The 18,520-nt window shown below is 52.1% G+C and overlaps 1 protein-coding gene across 1 annotated transcript; it reads right to left on the reverse strand.

The window, feature by feature from the left end:
• Nucleotides 1–169: 169 nt before the first annotated feature.
• Nucleotides 170–18,250, reverse strand: ERBB3 (erb-b2 receptor tyrosine kinase 3). The gene is made up of 28 exons (XM_035002407.1): nt 17,926–18,250; nt 14,342–14,493; nt 13,408–13,594; nt 12,604–12,729; nt 11,893–11,958; nt 11,411–11,529; nt 11,164–11,305; nt 10,461–10,574; nt 10,265–10,385; nt 8,599–8,672; nt 8,335–8,425; nt 7,865–8,070; nt 7,522–7,654; nt 7,046–7,136; nt 6,673–6,827; nt 6,218–6,271; nt 5,720–5,861; nt 5,003–5,122; nt 4,775–4,873; nt 4,400–4,585; nt 4,091–4,246; nt 3,767–3,842; nt 3,438–3,584; nt 2,991–3,088; nt 2,710–2,898; nt 2,476–2,547; nt 1,978–2,272; nt 170–1,796 (listed from the first exon to the last, which is right to left on the reverse strand). The coding sequence occupies exons 1-28, from the start codon at nt 18,005–18,007 to the stop codon at nt 1,270–1,272; spliced, it is 4,020 nt and encodes a 1,339-aa protein (XP_034858298.1). The 5' UTR covers nt 18,008–18,250; the 3' UTR covers nt 170–1,269.
• Between the last annotated feature and the right edge of the window lie 270 nt (nt 18,251–18,520).

The raw sequence follows: 18,520 nt of genomic DNA on the forward strand, positions 1-18,520 counted from the left end.
GCGCTATGCTTGTTTTCAGTGAATACAAAGAAAAGTAGGGCTGGAGAAAGGTGCAAAACAGGAGTGTCAGAAGACAGAAAGCAGCATGCGGTGGTGGCTATCCACTGCTGAGGAGCAAAGGGGTGATTTATCTTACACACACGAGGTTTTCTTCATTTGACAGACAGGAAGCTGAAAAACCGGCATTTTTATTCAGGTGTGTATAAAAACAAAACAAAAATCTTCAGTAATAACAAGATACCCCATTTCCCATCCAAAGGGACGAAGGCCTGAAGCTGGGTCCTCTTTCTATCCCAACTGGAAGTTTCCCACTACTGGATGAGAAGAGACCCTAAAAGTGGCTCTTGGGACAATTGTGACTCTGTCCCTTGGGTAAGAAGTGATCATTTACAGCACATACAGGTTATGGTTTACACAAAAATGTCCAGTTATTTTTCCTTCCGACCACCCCGTTCCCCCCCACTTCCTGAAATGATAAGTCTGGGTGTAGGAGGAGGCTGTGGTTGTTGGGGTTAGACTTGATTCAGTGCAAAAAGAAGACAATGCCCCTTACAAGAACTTTGACTTGTATCAGTTCGCCTTGATACCTTACAGTGAGCAAACCTGCACTGGAAGATTCTGAATCCTGGACCCACCACTTAATTTACTTAAGTTTCCTTATTTGTGAAATGGGATAATACCTAGCTCACAGAATTATTGTATGGATTAGGTGAGATAATCCACCTAATTGGATTAGGTGGCATAGTAAATGCTCAGTTAATAGTACTCCTTAATATCTATGCCCAACCTCTTCACTCAAGATGTGAAGCTTTCCATTCTTCCCAGGGGGTTGAGTCATCACCCCAAATTTTACTTTTCCCTGCCAGGTTACCCCGCTTTTCCTCTTCCTTAGGAGTCTGGTGGGAAACAAAAGCACACTTTAAAGCCTAATCTCAACAAGTCAGAGTCTGAGAGAAAGGGACATGGGAGTAATCCTTCATATCTCCAGGGAGTCCCCCTGAGGAAGCAGAGGAATGGGATTGGAAAAGCACACAAAATAGGGGAAATCTCCTTTCCCGGGATTAGGAAAGAGAAGAAAGTGCACAGCTGGCTACATCTCACAAGAATTTTGTGTAAAAGTGTTTAAAAGCCTCCAAAGGTTGAATGGAATTGTCTAGGACTGGGGAAATAGGACTGAGACCCGTGAGGGAGGGACTAGGGAGAAGAGGGGTACCTTCTAGAGGCACTAGCTGCCATGAAATGCTCCCTGAGTACTTCAGGGAGCAGGGGTTATGTTCTCTGAGCATTAGCCTTGGGGAAAAGCCTGCTATGCCAGTAATCAGGGTTATCAAAAGCGGAGTCAGTGGCTTCTAAACTACGGAGAGTTTTGAGGCGGGCACAATGGACATGGGGGGCATGGTGTCCAGGCCCCTGGAAAGCTCTCATCTCTTCATACCCTTGCTCAGCTGCTGGGCAGGCCCCCATGGCTGCGTAATCTCCCCCAGGAGCTCCTCCACCATGTCGCCGATTCATATATTCATAGTCCTCATCTGGGGTTGTGCCAGCAGCAGGCATGAGGGGCACAGGGTTGAGTGGGCAACTCTGTGTGCTGCCCAGGGAAGCGCTGAGGTCTGATCCCACATCCATGTACTCATAACCCAGCTCCTCGAGAGAACTGGGCCTAGGGGGACGAGTCGGACTGCGCCTTCTCTTCCGGTTCATGTATTCATACTCATCATCTTCATCGTCTTCTTCAGTACCCAGGACAGAACTGAGGCCCACTGAAGAAAGGGTGCCTTCCCGGGAGGAGGGAGTACCTGGGGATTGAGGAGAGAGGATAGGTATGTGGAGAACATGGTGGCAGGGGGTGGGGAGTTGGGGAAAGTTAGGAAAAAATGAAAAGGAAGGGGTAAGATCAGAGAAGATGAAAGGATTAAGAGGAGCCTGGGGAAGGGATCAGAGAAGGACTTGAGGAAAGCTCTAGGAGGAGTCAGGCACCTTTGAGGTGTGCGTCTGGCATGACATATCCATTGACATCCTCTTCCTCTAACCCTGGTGGGGAGAGTGGGGTGACAGGAGTGAGCAGGCTGTGGCGCTGGGAATGGTAGGCACTGTCCCCACGTGGCCGTGGGCTCCGGCTCCGGCTTCTACACATTGACACCTTCTCCTGGAACTCAGCCTCAGAACCTGTCACGTGGCCCTCTGAGGACTCCGATGCCAGGCGTCCCCGTGGCATTGGGTGCAAAGAGGCTGGCCGGGGGCACCGCTCACCACTCCCACAAACTGCAGACTCCTAAGGAGGAAAATAATACATGGAGATTTACACAGAGACAAGGAAAGAGATATTTGTTCAGAAAACTGGGTTGTTCAATGCCTTCTTTTTTGTGGGGCACTGATGAAACCTCAAAGATTTCTAAAGTCTCCCACACTGCCCCTATGGATCCTAAGACACTGCCACCCAGCCTCTCAGCAGCCCCTTAAAGAGACAGACCTTACCTGGCAAGTATCCCCAAGATTACCCTGGTTCATAGGCATATATCCAGAAGATGGGCTTAAAAGGCTCTGGCTCTAGGATGAAAAAGGTGAGGAAGAGGTTTAGATTAAGGGAGAAATCTACTCACCATGGGGGTCTTTGAGTAGTTAACCTAGGCATCAGTGGGGTTCATGAGGGTGCAGGTAGGTAGACGGCTCAGGGTGCAGAAAGTCTTAAAACGCTGGGAAATGCCTTACCCCACGGGGCCGGTTAAGTGTTCCAATTGGCAGGCTGAGGGCAGAGCCTAGTGTGGCCGCCAGACCATCCTCCTCTGCCTCCAAGTCCAGGTCTAGCTCCAGTTCTGGCTCCAGCTCCACCTCCTCCAGTTCCTTGTTTGTCAGAGCAGGGGGCTCTGCTCCAGGGGGAATTCCAGGCCCACTCTCTCTCTGTAGGGACAGGTGATTGTTAAGGTGGATCCTAGTTCCAGCCAAGTCCCCGTGCCTTTAGATCTCCTTGACAACTCCTAATCACTGCTCACCTTTATGACCAGATACCGTGGTGGGTCTCGGGCCATCCTGGTGAACTCGTTGGCTAGTTCTTTAAAGGTTGGACGAATGTTCTCATCAATCATCCAACCTGGGGGTAAGATGTAGATAGAGCCATAAGAGGGGAGTGGAGTAGGGAGGGAAGTCAGTTAGAAAATGGCTGGGGGGGTGCCTGGGTGGTGCAGTCAGTTAAGCCCCAATTCTTGGTTTCGGCCCAGGTTATGAGATCAAGTCAAGAATCAGGCTCCTTGCTCAGCGTGGAGTCTGCTTGGGACTCGCACTTTCTCTCCCTCTGCCACCCCCCCCCCATGAGGTCTCTCTCTGTCTCTCTCAAATAAATAGATAAATCTAAAAAGGAAGGGAGGGAGGGAGGAAGGCAGGAAGGCAGGAAGGCAGGAAGGAAGAAGGAAGGAAATGGCTGGGATCGGCAGGTAACTCACACTTGACCATGACCATGTAGACATCAATGGTACAGATCTGCGGCTGTGCCAATCGCTCCCCCTTCTCTAGCAGGTCTGGTACTTCAGCCAGTCGTAGCCCAGCATAGGGCTCTGCCCCAAAGGTCATCAGCTCCCAAACTGTCACTCCTGGTATAGGAAGACATGACTAGTTGATGGCAAAGTAGTAGACCTGGGAGTGAGGATGAAGGGAAAGCAGAACTCGATCTAACACAAGGATCTGGAAGGCTTAGAAATTCTAAGGGGTCTCTCAAAAGGCAACAATGGAATTTGGGCCAGTGATGGTATGGAGGGTATCCAAATGGACTGACCATAACTCCAGACGTCACTCTGGTGTGTGTATTTCCCAAAGTGGATACTCTCCAGGGCCATCCACTTAATTGGAGTCTGGGGAATTAAAGGCAAAAGTGTCATCAGTTGACTTCCACAAGTTTTCTCAGCACTTCTAAACCCCAAGTTCTCAATAATTCTTTTCCTTGTTGCTTTCTGAATTTGAATTTCTGGCATTTCCAGGTTCCTCTCCTTGAACTTACTGTGCAGCATCTGATTGCCTCTGAAGGAGACCACTGACTGCTCCCTGTTCCCCTGCTTCACTCCACCCCCACCTCCTTACCCAGCCCTTCGTGTCACCTCACCTTGGCCTCACTGTGTAGTAGTTGCTTATCATCAGGGGGCAGCAGGTCAGCCACCCCAAAATCTGCCACCTGAACCTGACTGGGTGACTTAAGGAGCACATTTCGGGCCGCCAGGTTCCTATGCACCATACCATGTTCCTCGAGGTAGTACATCCCCTACAGAGGAAGGAGGTATTCTCAAGGTTGGGGGAACTGATCCTTGAGACCCAGAATCATCCCAAACCCTGAAGGCGCCTCTCAGAACTTCAACCTCCCTGCCAGCCACCAGGCAGGAAGTTCAGTCACAGAACTCTTCCAGATTCCTCTCACCTTGGCAATCTGGACTCCCCAGTTGAGCAGCAGCTGGGGCCCCAGGGCTCCACGGTGTTGTCTCACATGATCCAACAGGGAACCCAGAGGCAAGTACTGAGTGACGAGCTGCAGAGATGATCCTGGGCACAGTCCCAGCAGCCGTACGATGTGGGCGTGGTCTAGGCTGCCAATGGCCAGCATATGCTATGAGGCACAGGAAGGGTTATCCAGGGACGGAAAAGGTCCACGTACACCCAGACCAGGGCTACCCCAACATTCAAGGACATCAGTATGGCTAGCAGTATCTGCTAACACAGGACCATGCTTCTACAAAATTGTATCTAATAGTGACCTCTCTCCCAGTGACATACACAATACCCTTCCCTCACTCACATCCGTCACATCTTGAAAACTTTGCCGTCCACTCTTGTCCTCAATGACTTTAATGCAGACTGGAATCTTGATTGATTCACCCTCAGGAATCCATACTCCCTGGGAAGTTTTGGGCAGGAGTCAGCCTTAGGTCATTCTCCCCGGGCTAGCCCTTTCCCTAAAATCTTTCTCTGCTTCACCCTAGATCCTTTCCCTTCCTCCTCCACAGACCTCTTGTGGGCCACTCACTTTGTGCACAGTTCCAAAGACGCCTGAGCCAAGCACTTTAAGCTTCCTCAACTCTGTTTCTTTGAAGATTCTGGCCAAGACTTTGTTAGCCTTCTCACTGGGATCCAGAGGCTCTATGCTCTGAGGAGCAGAAGGAAGAAAATACTCAGGGAAGTCCATTCCCATGTTCCACTCCAACCCCCTCCCTATGGGTGGATGCCCAGAGCAACAAAGCCCAAAGGGGTGGGGAGCAAGAAGAGGAATTGTCTCTAGTCTTAAAAAGCACTGCAGGCATATTGGGGAGTAACAGACCCTAAGGACTAAGGACGTTGTTTGTGTTCATGAAATCAAGAATCAAGAGGGTAGGGTTTCCTCTTTGATGGGAGGAAGGGGGGAAAAGTCGGTAATGCTATCACTTTAAGTACTTTTATACAATTCTCTATGCTTTCCAAAGCACTTTCACTCTTATAGCCATCCTATAAGGATGAATGCTATTATTTCTTCTGTATATGTGCATAAAATGAGGCACAGAGAAGGAAAGTAACTTCTTCAAAGTCATGTTGGCAAATTAGTGGCAAAATCAGGACTGGAATGCATGTCTCCCATTTCTCCGGCCAGAGGTCTTTCTAACAGACCATACTACCTCCTTGAAGAAAGGAAATCAAATCTCTGGGAAAGGAGGAGGCTCCTAAAGACTGATAGTATAGGGTACCTTTCAAGAGTAAGCTAGACACTCACCTCACCCCGTTCCAAGTAGCGCCTCATAGCCCTCTTATTCTGAATCCGGCGCCCACGCCAATAGAGAAAAGTGCCTCCGAGGATCAGGAAAATCACTGCCAATCCTACTACCACTGTTAAACCCACTGCCAGATGGGTTTTGCTGTGCGATAGAGAAGTCCAGCATTATCCTGGGTCTACACCTTCCTTACAATGTCATCTATGCCTACAGTAAAGGTATAGTACAGACCTGGTGCAAGAAATTAACATTCACATATACACATATCCCTGAGCACTGAAAGGGTTAACCTAAATCTGGACTTCTTGAGGATACTACAGGTTAATTTTAGGAAGGGAAGGCCAGAAGCCTGGATTCTTGTGTATCCAAGTCCAGTGACAGTGATGTATGTAGAAGGCCAGAATGAATAGAGACTCCTCTCTTCCCAGCAAGTTAACTGCCCCCTCCCTAGCTTCTCTCCCAAATATCCCCAGCTAACTAAATCTCCAAGCCCACCATACCTGATCAGTGCCAGTGTTTGACCTAAACAGTCTTGTAGCTCTGGTCCCTTACACCTGGAGAAGAAAGTCACCTCCTTAAATGGGAGCTTGGGAGACTCCCACAGAAGCTCAATTCCAACAGCCTCAACATACAACATTGTTTCAGATCCTACTATGCTATTCCATCCTGGAGCCCAAATCATATCATAAGACACGGCCCCCATCTCTAGCTTGCCAACTCTCCCCGAGTCCCTCTCTTGAATGAAAGTCCCCTGAGCTGAGGTTATTCCAGGTTCTCAAAACTGTGGTATAATTTTGTGCTGTTATTGAGAGATCCCCTTTCTCCAATCCTTCCTAATACAGCTTGGAGCGATTCTTAAACCATAGTTCCTTTCTTCTTTCAGCTCCCATTTTACCCTCTTCTTTCCCCCCTAGTTTTGTTTCTCCCCCTCCCCCCTTATCATCCCGTCACTGACCCCTGGGTGCAATTCTCGTGGCAGGGCCGACATTCATTCTGAGCATCTGGGTACTTGTAGATGGGGCCCTTGGCACCGAGGACTCCACTGGGGCAGCTGCTCACACAGTGGGGCCCATCTCGAAAATGGGCACACTGAGCACAAGCATCAGAGCCCTGGGTGGAAGAGAGAAGGTTGGGAAGAATGGGATCCCAAGGTCAATTTCATACTTCCCAGCCAGGACCAACCTAGCCATTTAGGATGCTCCATCCACAGAGCCTGGTGTTATCTGACCTCCCTGTGTTGGCCTTGTGATTTGGCCGTATCATCCCCAAGACCTTCCCGTGTTGCCTTGCCCTCTGCCCCCTCAGAGATCCTGGTGCTGCTACTGTACCGAGCCATTGCACGTGGCAGCCCCCTCCATGGGTCGGCACTCCGGGTGGCAGGAGAAGCATTCAGCCTCGTGGGCAAACTCACGAGGCTCCCTGCAGTGGGGGGCAAAGGGAGAGGGTCACTTCTAAGTCCTGACCTTTATGTCCCGATCCCCCAATGACAGCGTCCCCTTACTCATTCCCACCAAGGCATATGCAGAAAGTTGTCTAGGGGCGCCTGGATGGTGCAGTCAGTTAAGCGTCCAACTCTTGGTTCCACGTCAGGCTGTGATCTCAGGCCCCATGTCAGGCTCAAGTCTGCTTGGGTTTCTCTCTCCCTCTCCCCCTGCCCTTCCCCCACCCCTCTCTAAAATAAATAAATAAATCTTTAAAAAAATAAAAAAGAAAGTTGACTAAAGGCTTTCAGGTGCCACCTGAATAGCTCCATCCCACGGCCCCATGCCCCCACCCCTGCTTGACTCTCTCGCCCCTCAGTTACCCATTCAGAAAGTTGCAGTGGGTCACACAGACACCTCCTCGGCTGTAGTTTCGACAGGATAGGCACTGACCGGGACCTGGGCCCCAGCACCCCCCAGGGGAGCACAGGGGGTCACACACTTTGCCCTCTGCCACTGGAAAGGAAGGGGTGAGTCAGGAGGGGGCTCCTCACAGGCCCTCTTCTGAACTCTTCCTCCTAAGTGCCTCCAGCCTAACACGCCCCTCTCCTTGGCTCTGCCCCGTCCCCATCCCTATTCCTGCTTCCAGGCCAGAACAGTCCCTACACTGCACCCTCCCCTCCCGGACTTCTTTTTCCCCTCCACCCCATGGGCCCTTTCCCTCACCGCAGTCCCTGCGGGGCCGATTATGCTTGATGTCTAGTCTCTCCTCCGGAGGCCCCCGAAGCAGCCTGGTCCAGTTCAGAGAATGGTGGTAGCAGAGCTGCCTATTGGCACTTATGTAGATACGCCCAGCACTAATTTCTTTCAAAGATCGGAGGCCCAAAGATGTTATATTCAAGTTCTTCATGATCAACAAAGAGAAACCCCGGCTGAGAACAAGGAGACAGGATAAGAAGGGAGACTACACCGGGAAAAATGACCGTGCAGTGGATTCATTTTCATTCCACACATTTGCTCTGGGCCAGGCAGACCAGTAAGAGCGATTCCCCTTCCTTCTGCCTTTTCCCCTTCAAACTGTCAGACCCCTTGGGCATGCTCTATGAGACAACACCTGTATTTCACTCCAGGATGCCTGAGAAACGGGGTTCACTGCCTGGGTTCATCCGACCACCGCCACACTCTTCACTACTCACTTGTACAGGCTTCTGCCCCCAATGGTTGTCAGGTTGGAAAAGACACTGAAGTTGTGCATGTGCGGAGGCCAGGACTGGATGTTCAGGTAACCTGAGGGGTTGGAGAGAGGCACGTGAGCAGGGAGTCCTCTCCCTTCGCTTCCCCAGGTTCTACAGGTCCCCTCTCCTCTCGCCTGGGACATAATTCTGTAAATAGTTATACAACAGTCTGTGCCGGTGGTTCACCTCCTCCTCCTAGAAAAGGCACCCTCTCCTCCCGCTCACCTGTGATCTCCCGTACTGTCCGGAAGACACTGAGCTTCTCAGGGTCCAGGGCAGGGATCTTGTGCCAGGGGTCTCTGGAGAGAACAGTAAAAACCAGTCAACAAGGTAGAAGTAGAACCCAGTAGCAAGAAGCATGCCTAGCCTCAGAAATTAGTTTCTAAATACCATTCTCCACTAAAAGGAAACAGGGCTCCTTGGAGAAATGGTTAGGGCAGGAGAAATAGAACAAGTTTATAGCAGCTGATGCAAAAAAGTAAGGAAGCGCTCAGAAAATGAAGGGTACAAGCCCAAAGAACACAGGATCCGGCTTGAAGTAGCCCCCAATAGCCAGATCAGAGACACCTGACCACCAAAATAATGACTATAAAAGATTTTAAAGGACTGAACAAAATAGGTATCAATCAATCAATCAATCAATCAGTGGAAGGGAAGACTCTTCCTAACACTAAAATGCCAACAAATAAATGCAGAAGGAATAAGGAATAATGGAATTAGAAAATCATCATGTGGCAACTCTCATTAAAAAATTGATTCAGGGAGGGGCGCCTGGGTGGCTCAGTCGTTGGGCGTCTGCCTTCGGCTCGGGTCATGATCCCAGGGTCCTGGGATCGAGCCCCACGTCAGACTCCCTGGCCGGCGGGAAGCCTGCTTTTCCCTCTCCCACTCCCCCTGCTTGTGTCCCTTTTCTCGCTGTCTCTCTCTGTCAAATAAATAAAAATTAAAAAAAAAATTGATTCAGGGGACACCTGGGTGGCTTAGTCAGTTAAGCGTCCAACTCTTGGTTTCAGCTGGGGTCATGATCTCAGGTCATGGGATCGAGCCCCGGCTCAGCTCTGTGCTCACCTCCTTCTCCTTTCCCATCTGCTTCTCCCCCAACTCCCATGTGCTCTCTCTCTAATAAATAAATAAATATATATATAAATAAAATCTTAAAAAATTGATTGGTGGAGCATGTGACTCTTGGTCTCAGGGTTGTGAGTTCAAGCCCCATGTTGGGTGCAGAGATTACATAAAGATAAAATCTTAAGGGGTGCCTGGGTGGCTCAGTCCATTAGGCATTGGACTCTTATTTCGGCTCAGATCATGATTTCAGGGTCATGAGATCGGGCTCCACATGAGGCTGTGCGCTTGGCATGGAACCTGCTTGGGATTCTCTCTCTCCCTCTCCCCCTTACTCCCCCACCTCTTGCTCTCTCTCTCTCTAAAATAAATAAATAGAATAAGTAAAATCTTTAAAGAAAGAAGTAGGAGGACACAATGTCCTTGTCCCCTGCCATTCAGCTAGATGGTATCAGATTGCTTAGGGATGTCTCTGAGGGGATTCAAGTCCCGGGTGGGAAACAGAGTTAGGTATGGTTAGGTACTGTGTGACCTCTAAAATTTTATGATTTATATTCCTTTTATTTTTTCTTTAATTTTTTAAAAAGATTTATTATTTATGTATGTATGTATGTATGTTGAAAGAGAGAGAGAGAGAAAGCAGGGGGAGGAGCAGAGGGGGAGGGAGAGAATCTCTAGCACAGAGCAGAATGCAGGGCTCGATTTATATTCATGATATGATTTATATTCCTAATCAGCTGCCCATATAAAGGGTTGAGCCAAATGCAATGAACTGTGTGGGGATGGATGGAGTGGCGGATTAGAGAGAGGAAGCAAAATCTCTAACCCATTGAGGCCAGTGATAAGAAAGTCCAGGTTGCCCAGGATCTTGGTGCAGTTCACAAATCCATCAATGTTGCTAGAGTCCACAGTCTGGAAGCGGCTCCCAGAGCCTGTCCCCTCGCAAGCTGTAAACACAAAAGAGGCTCAGTAGGTGGGGCCTCATTGGTCTCTTCACCACCTCCTCACCATCTCCTACTCACCTTTGGGGCACAGGCCCCCACAAGGTTCACACATCTTAAGTCCATTTTTATCTACTTCCATCTTGTCGGGAGGACAGGCCCGGACACAAGACGTTTGATCCACCACAAAGTTATCTAGGAGAGAGGAGGGCACCATTAGAGACGAGGGAGAAACACTGCCAACGACCAACTGAACCTTGCTCCCTCCTGCTCTGTGCTGGATTGTCCCAATCCACCACCCAAGGTTCCTTAAGCACTGTCCTATGGATGAGAAAGGCCCTTTGCTCTTTGTTGCAGAACTAGGAGCAATTGCTAAAAATCATGGGGAAGCAGATGGGCGAGCAGGACAAAGGGATCATTCACTGGAGGTGGTTAGACGATCACAACCTACATCCTCTATTTACCACCCAACTTGATCTCTTTTACCTCCTAAAATTTTGTCTAAAATTCTGGTTCCAGGGCGCCTGGGTGGCTCAGTTGGTTAAGCGACTGCCTTCGACTCAGGTCATGATCCTGGAGTCCCGGGATCGAGTCCCGCATCGGGCTCCCTGCTCGGCAGGGAGTCTGCTTCTCCCTCTGACCCTCCCCCCTTTCATGTGCTCTCTCTCTCTCTCATTCTCTCTGTCTCAAATAAATAAATAAAATCTTTAAAAAAAAAATAAAAAAAAATAAAAAAAATAAAATTCTGGTTCCACTACCATTGTTCCTCTTCTTAGGCACTTACGAGGACAGCTGGCTACACAAACTCCACCATACTGATACTTGGTGTGGGGATTGGGTTCCAGCTGGAAAGTTAGCTTGTTGTAGACAAGAGGCTGTGGACACTGGCGTACACAGGCCCCACTGTCATTGAAGAGTCGACAGGCCTAGGGACATAGGACATTCATAAAACTCACGTTATGTGTGTGTCCCTACTTCCTCCCCAAAGCCCACATCCCCATTTCGGAATCTGGGCAAATGGTGGTACATACAAAGCAGTCTGTATCCTGAGGGCCTGAGCAGCCTCCTGCGCACTCATCATGGCAGCACTGGTTGGGGTTGGGCCCAAAGCAGTGACCGTTACATTGAGGGGCACAGATGGTCTTGGTCACTATAGAAAGAGAAAGCATGGCAGTCAGGGCTCTTAAGACTGTCCTGCGGCCAGGGTTGGTTAAGCGACTGCCTTCGGCTCAGGTCATGATCCTGAAGTCCCGGGATTGAGTCCCGCATCGGGCTCCCTGCTCAGCGGGGAGCCTGCTTCTCCCTCTGACCCTCCCCCCTCTCATGTGCTCTCTCTCAAATAAATAAAATCTTAAAAAAAAAAAAAAAGTACTTTAAGACTATACTGGGGCCAGTGCTCACCCTCTTGCCCTCTAGGCTTGTCCCTACCCACAGTGTTGACATAGGTTGGTGGCGGGGGGGAAGGGATACGAAAGTGTATGAGCTTGACGTTTTTGGAGGGGAGTAAACTCACATGTCTGGCAGTCTTCTGGGCTAGGACCCCAGCATCGCCCCTTGCAGGCCTCATGACACGGGGGACCTGGTTGGGAAGGAAAGCAACACAAAGGGCTGTCAGGGCTAAGAAAGGCTTGCTTGAGTCAACAGGGTATGACGTCAGCACACAAGCACCCCAGTCCCTCGAAGCGAAGAGCCAGGGCAGTGTCCCTCCTTGCCCTTGCAGAGCAGGGCTGGGCTCAAGTGAACCTGTCAACAAGGGGTGGAGCCACACCTCCGCAGCACCCACAGGGCAGCTGAACGGGAGAGTCTGGGGCAGTTGCCAAGCTCGGCCCCAGTCCCAACCCAGGAACTTGGTTCCTCCTTGGCAAACTGAAGCCAGTAGGAATATGTGTGTGTGTGAGTGGACAGGGAGCAGCAGACTGTGATCAGGGGGAGGCAGGTTCCAAGAAGAAGGGAGAATGTTGTAATGAAAAGAGATGTGGATATGGAGTCCAAAGATTTGGCTTCCCCACTTAGTACACAGACATCTTTTGCTCCTTTTCTTCACATAATGCTTTGGGAGTCTGGATTCTAGGAGGCTGACCTGCTCTCTCCTTGGCAGGTCTAGGGCCTGAAGTGTTGCTTTTCGGTGGAGAGGTGGGTTCAGATTAGGGATATAATGATGATGGTGAAAGGGGTCACTCTGTTTGGTGGGGGTAGGGGAGCAGTCTTGATCATGGTCACTCACAGCTCCTGCCATTGTCCTTCACCACTATCTCGGCATCTCGGTCCCTCACGATGTCCCTCCAGTCGATTGTGTCCATGTGACAAAGCTTATCATTCTTCTCAATATAAACGCCCCCTGACAGAATCTCTGAGGTAGGGAAGAGAAGTGACAGGGTTAAGGGCTACAGCAGACCTCCTCTTCCCTCCCCCTCCCCCTGCACCAACCCAAAAGGCCACCCAAGACTCAGGAGAAGGGGAAATGGGGCAGACAAGGATGTCTAATTAAATCCAAACTGCAGAGAAGGCTTGCCTTGTAAGATAGAGGAGGAGCCAGGCCAAAAGAAACTCCGGCCTCCTCAGACACCTGTCCAGATCCGGTTTAGCCAGTGGGGGAGGGGAAAGGAAAGAAAGAGAGAAGATCCCTGACTCAATCACCTCCTTCCTCCACCCTACCTGTGTGTTTTCCAACTGACTGGGACAGGGAGAAGTAAAAGGTAACCATGTGGTATTTAGCCCCATACTCCCCCCAGCTTGTGGGGAATTGTGCGGGGGAGGAGATAGGATTCCCATTCCCAGGGATGGAGGGACATCAAAGTAGACTGTACTTTAAAGGCAGAGGAGTGGGTAACAGATCTAGCTCCAACTCCAGCCCCGTGGGACATGAGGACCCTCCCCCTGGGGAGCAGCGGGCCTTTAGACCACAGTGGTCAAGGTGATGGGCCCCATGAAGGGGGCGCTTAGCGAGCAGTCCTGGGTTATCATCGAGGAGGCCCCTGACTGCAGGTTGGTTGAGGGGCAAGACTAGAAGGAATCGTCAGGAACTGACCAGTGAGCTGAGTAAAGCGGAGCTGGCGCAGAGCATGGCTGGAGTTGGTGTTATAGTTCAACATGACAAAGATGGCAAACTTCCCATCGTACACCTGCGTCCCCCGCACCACCCGGAGGTTGGGCAGTGGCAGCGTAGAGAACTCATTCATGGCCACGAGGACATAGCCGGTCACTTCTCGGATCCACTGTGATGGAACAGATTGTGTCAGTGGGAGGGAAAATAGGGAAAAAAGCCTCAATCTCCTCATTAAGGAATCCCTAACCCCTCTAATTCTTTCTTTTTTTTTTTTTTTAAAGATTTTATTTATTTATTTGAGAGAGAGAGAGAGGATAAGAGAGACAGCACGAGAGGGGGAGGGTCAGAGGGAGAAGCAGACTCCCTGCTGAACAGGGAGCCCGATGTGGGACTCGATCCTGGGACTCCAGGATCATGACCTGAGCCAAAGGCAGTTGCTTAACCAACTGAGCCACCCAGGCACCCCTCTAATTCTTTCTAATTCCTACTGTGGAGTAGGTGTAGCTGGTGTCACACTGCAGTGTCCCTTCTGCCAAGGAAGACAGGTGGCAGAAGTGACTGAGGAATTCTAATCTCCTACCCTTTCCTTCTCAGAGCTCCTCATGCCAGGAGGGTCCTTGCTTGGTCCCTTCCTCATCTTCCTAGGTGCCTCTCTCCCTTGGCCCCTGGTGCAGAACACTATCCCACCGCTGCCCACTTCTCATCGCCAGCCCCTGTGCATCCCTGGCGACAGCGACCAGACCAGAGGTTCCAGATTCCAGTCACTGCCCCATAAACACACAGGCTGGGATCTTCGGAACTGCAGAGTTTTAGGAATGCTGAACTCCAGCAGAGGGTAGCCCTGAGGAAGGGAAGGAGGCTACTGTGGGGAGGATTAAGGAGGAAGAGGTTGAGGTAGGGAGTCAGGCACTCTAACCTGCAGGAAGGAGAGGTCAGCATTGTGTCCTGTGAGCACAATCTCAAGGTTCCCCATCACCACCTCGCACCTCTCGTAGAGCTTGTACAATGTCTGGTATTGGTTCTCGGCATCGCCCGTCACACTCAGCCCATTCAGAGTCCCAGGACACACTGCTCAAAGGGGAGGTAAGAATGACAGAGAGCTGGACACAAGTTTTCAGGCTGGTCCCCCAAAACCATCCCCTGGGTTGCCCTCCTACAGTAACATTCAACAGGATTAGGAAGCAGCCGCCTCCAGTCGTCACCCCTAGAGAGAGAAATGAAGGCTTATGTTGGACTGAGAGCCTTAATCCCGCCTCTCGCAGAATCCCCTCACCATCTCTCTGAACAGGCAGGTGAAAAGGTTTCCCTCTTCCACCAGGGCCTTCCTCTGTGCCTCTTTCAGGTACGACTTTGGGTACTAAGGAGTTAATCAAAGAGGATGTAGGGTTTTCTTTCCCTCCCTAGAGAGGTTAGAAAAGGACCACAACTTGGTTACCCTCCTCTTCCCTTCCCCCTCTCTGACCAGGGTACTTACTTCTCTACCCCATCCTGCCTCTCTCTAGGTCCTGGAATAAATATCTCTTTGGGCTAGCACACAGCCCCTATTGTGTCTACTGAGGGTGGGATGGGGGCAGAGGGTGGGGGCAGTGCCCAGGGCCACAGTTCAGCCCACAATGAGGCAATTCTATCTAGGAGGAGGGGGCTGCTCCACCCTGTCCCGAGACACCCTGTCCTCAGTAGCACCCGCCCCCCTCCACCCACAAGCCTTAGGCTCAGGCAAGTGACCTCACTAGAGGGGGAGCTCTGGTGGGGAGAGGGGGTCAATGTGAGCTTTGTCTTTAAAGCTGAAAGATAAGGAGCTGGTTGCCTACCCCGCACCCCCCTTCCTAAACTCTGGCTTCCCTTTTCCCTTCCCCTATCCCAACACACCCCAGCTCCTCGGCCTCACATTTTCCAGTCAATACACCGTAGCCTGGAGGGAAACAGCAGAGGATTGCCCCCATTCTAAGCCTCCCACCCCATTTCATTGTCAAAAGATTCATTAAAAAGCTTTCCAACATGGCAATCCTCATGAGATATGCCAGTCTTGGGGGTTCACTTGACCTTGTAAGTATGGAGGATATAGGGGCTGTGCGAAATCTTGGTCCCTGAGGCCCTACCTCTGTCTCTTTCCTCTGCTCACTGAAAGACTATGGGGAGGGTGGGGGGTAGATACCACCTGTTCCAACCACCCTTCCCTGAGGCGCTGGCAGTTTAGTAGGAGGCGGGAGTGGGAATGGAGGAAGGGAGATTAGTGAGGCCCCAACCCCTCCTCCTAGATACACCCCTAGGCTGACCACTTGACCTTTGAGGGCTCCCATTCTCTATGGCTCCCCACAATGCTAAGGAAGGGGGTAGGCTAGACCCAGCAGAGGGGTAAACGGGCTGGGAGCTCGCAGAGGAGCCTGGGAACTCTAGGGTCCTTGGGCTGAAAGGAAAGAAACTAGGAAGGTTAGTCATTTAGGGAACAGCCCCACCCTAAACCCCTTCCTGGCAGGACACCCCCTCTTCAAGTCAAGGCGCCAATCCTTCTCCCCAGATAAGGAAGGAGCCAAGATTACTGCACAGAGAAATGGGGTATGTGATGTGTTTGTGTACATTCATGTGCGACCTACACTCACACACACACACACACACACATACACACATAGACAAGCGTGTGCCCAGCTCCCCCACTGGCCCAGAAATCCATACTGGTTCTGTCCTTGGGTTTCCTTATAAGGAAGTATTTCAGGTGGCCCCATCCATCCCACCTGCCTTTATAGTGTTTGTGTAGACTCTGTGTCTGTGTCCGGAAGGCTACAGTGTTAGAGGCCCCATTCTCTGCCACCCTGAGGGTAAAGTCCATATCACACAAACAGGGAGCAAAGGGCCTGCTCAGGAAAAGAACGTGAAAACCACCTCTAAGGAGAACAGGCAGCTTGGGGAGGAGGGCAGGGGGGAAGGAATAATAAAAATCCCTGCTGTACCCAGGCACCAGGGGCCTAGGGAGGGGCCTGGGCGCGCCTTTGGTAGAGAGCACTGGGGTGGGTCAGACCAGGAATCTCCAGCCCCTCCTCAACCAGAGGCCTCCTCTCCAATATCCCCCACCCCCATCACAGCCAGGACAAAGGGACTATAGAAGGACTGAGACAGGGCCGGATGCCCAGAGGCTGCAGGATCCAGATAAAGGGTAAAGAAACCCAACCATGCCTGCCTCCTGTCTCCTTCAGGGAAGGTGGCCAGGATCTGGGACTCCTGGGTTCCTGGGGGAAGATTCTGAGAGCCTGGATGGGACGCTGATGCATTCTATTTGGTCCCTCCCACTCCAGTCCCCAGACCCCCCCCCCTACACCAGCTGGGAGTTTCACATTCAAGATCCCAGGTCTAAATTTAGGCCCAGCAACTGTGGGGGAAGCACAGGTGTTTCTCCCACTCCCACTCCGGGGAAGAGGCCCTGGCTGTACCAAACCCCAAGCTGAGATCTGGGGGAGGGGAAGAGATCAACAGGATTCCTCCAATGCGAGCAACACCAGCACCCTCAGGTGTCCATGGTCCCAGAGACACCCCAAGGGGGTGGGCTCGGATGGATGGGAGGTGGGGGAACCCATGAGCAATGTGACTCTTGTCTAGACTCCAGGGGACAGAGTCCGACAATAAACAGACTGTAGGTGTGGGAGAAGCTGGGGATTTAGGAAGGACTCCCAGGACAGGAAGCTCAGAAGGTGGGAGATGCCCTGTTGGTCTCAGGTTGGGGAGGGAAAAGACAAACTGAGAAACACAGGCTGGAAGTCCTTGACCCTGCAGCTCCTGGCCCAGAGCCTTGTACATAGTAGATGCTCAATAAAAATTAGTTGAATTGATCTGGGTCTTGACAGAGAGCTTGGTCAAGTCGGGACCAGCCAGCTTTATTATTCTCAGGAAAAGAGGGAGGTCAGCCTCTGCGTGCCCTCTCACCCTGATGTCACCTGTACTTGGCCCTTTGGTTAGTCTCAGCCCTTCCCAGGGCAGGCCGACTCACGGAAGAGGAGGTGCCACTCTTGTTTTTCCAAACGTAGAGAACAACAACCCCCTCCAACCCTTCCATAGCTCCGCCCTGTCGGCAAAACAACGAAACTGGAGGTGCTGAAACCCGAGGGATGGGCTTGGGGAATGAACTGAGCCCCCCTCCCCCCCCGCCAAGACCTCCACCTCCGATCATCTCCTCACGTTTACAGAACGGAGGTCCCAGCCCCCTCCCTACATGTAGGGCCCCTCGGAAGCGTGATCTGTCTCGGCGTCAGCCCCCCCGAGAGAGAGACAAATTAGAAGGCCGGCGACGCGCTGCCGAGGGTTGGGGGGGGGGCAGGGAGGGTGGTCAGGAATCCCGACCCCGCCCGGACCGCGCCGAGAACCCGACCTGACGGTTCCTGCCTAGGTGGTCCCAGCAGACCCGGGTCGGCACCCCAACCTCGCCCCGCCCCAGCTCCTGCCCTCCAGGATTCCGCGCACTCGGTTCGGGATCCCAGGTTCCGAGACGGCCGGTGATCCCGCGCCGCTTACCTGCCTGGGAGTTGCCCACCTCGGAGCCCCGGGCCAGGTTGAGAAGGAAGCCCAGCACCTGCAGAGCCGCGTTCGCCCTCATGACTCCAGCGGAGGGTGAAGGCAGCCCCGCCGAATCCGGCCCGGGGCGGGGGGACGGGGGGCGCTGGACTAGGACATCGAAGCGGAGCCACCTGAGCCGCCAGCGACTTGGTAGCGGCGGCAGAGGAGGTTGCAGACTGCAATCGGAGCCGGAGCCGGAGTCCGGGGCGGGATAGCAGGGGAGGGGTGTACGTCTGTGAGAGGGCGAAGGAGGGAGCGCAGGGGGAGGGGGTGAGTCACGGCCGCGCCCCCTCCGGCACGAGGCTGGCGTGGAGACGGCTGGAGCCGCGCACTGGCCGCCCCGAGCGCGCCCCACGCCCCAGTGCGTGTCCGCGGGGGCCACGCACATCGAGCGGCGGCCTCCCCCTAAGTTTTCGTCGGGAGCTGGACTAAGGGGAGGCCAAGATTCCAAACGCCCCCAAATGCCTCCAAAGGGAAAAGGTACTGGGGGTGGGGAGAGCGCTTCAAAGCCCGGCCCCCTGAAAGTTGGCCTCGCCCATTAACCAAATCACTC

Source organism: Mirounga leonina, unplaced genomic scaffold (assembly GCF_011800145.1).
Source record: "Mirounga leonina isolate KUSES-001 unplaced genomic scaffold, KU_Mleo_1.0 Mir_126, whole genome shotgun sequence".
Classification (NCBI taxonomy): domain Eukaryota; kingdom Metazoa; phylum Chordata; class Mammalia; order Carnivora; family Phocidae; genus Mirounga; species Mirounga leonina.

What these genes read in the sequence shown, in the direction of transcription:
- ERBB3 (XM_035002407.1), bottom strand. Translation starts at nt 18,007, where the DNA reads ATGAGGGCGAACGCGGCTCTGCAGGTGCTGGGCTTCCTTCTCAACCTG. An exon ending in TGGGGGCCTGTGCCCCAAAG is followed by an intron (nt 10,386 to 10,460) that starts GTGAGTAGGAGA and finishes TTGTGTTTACAG; the next exon opens with CTTGCGAGGGGACAGGCTCT. An exon ending in TCTTTGGAACTGTGCACAAA is followed by an intron (nt 4,874 to 5,002) that starts GTGAGTGGCCCA and finishes AAAACTTCCCAG; the next exon opens with GGAGTATGGATTCCTGAGGG.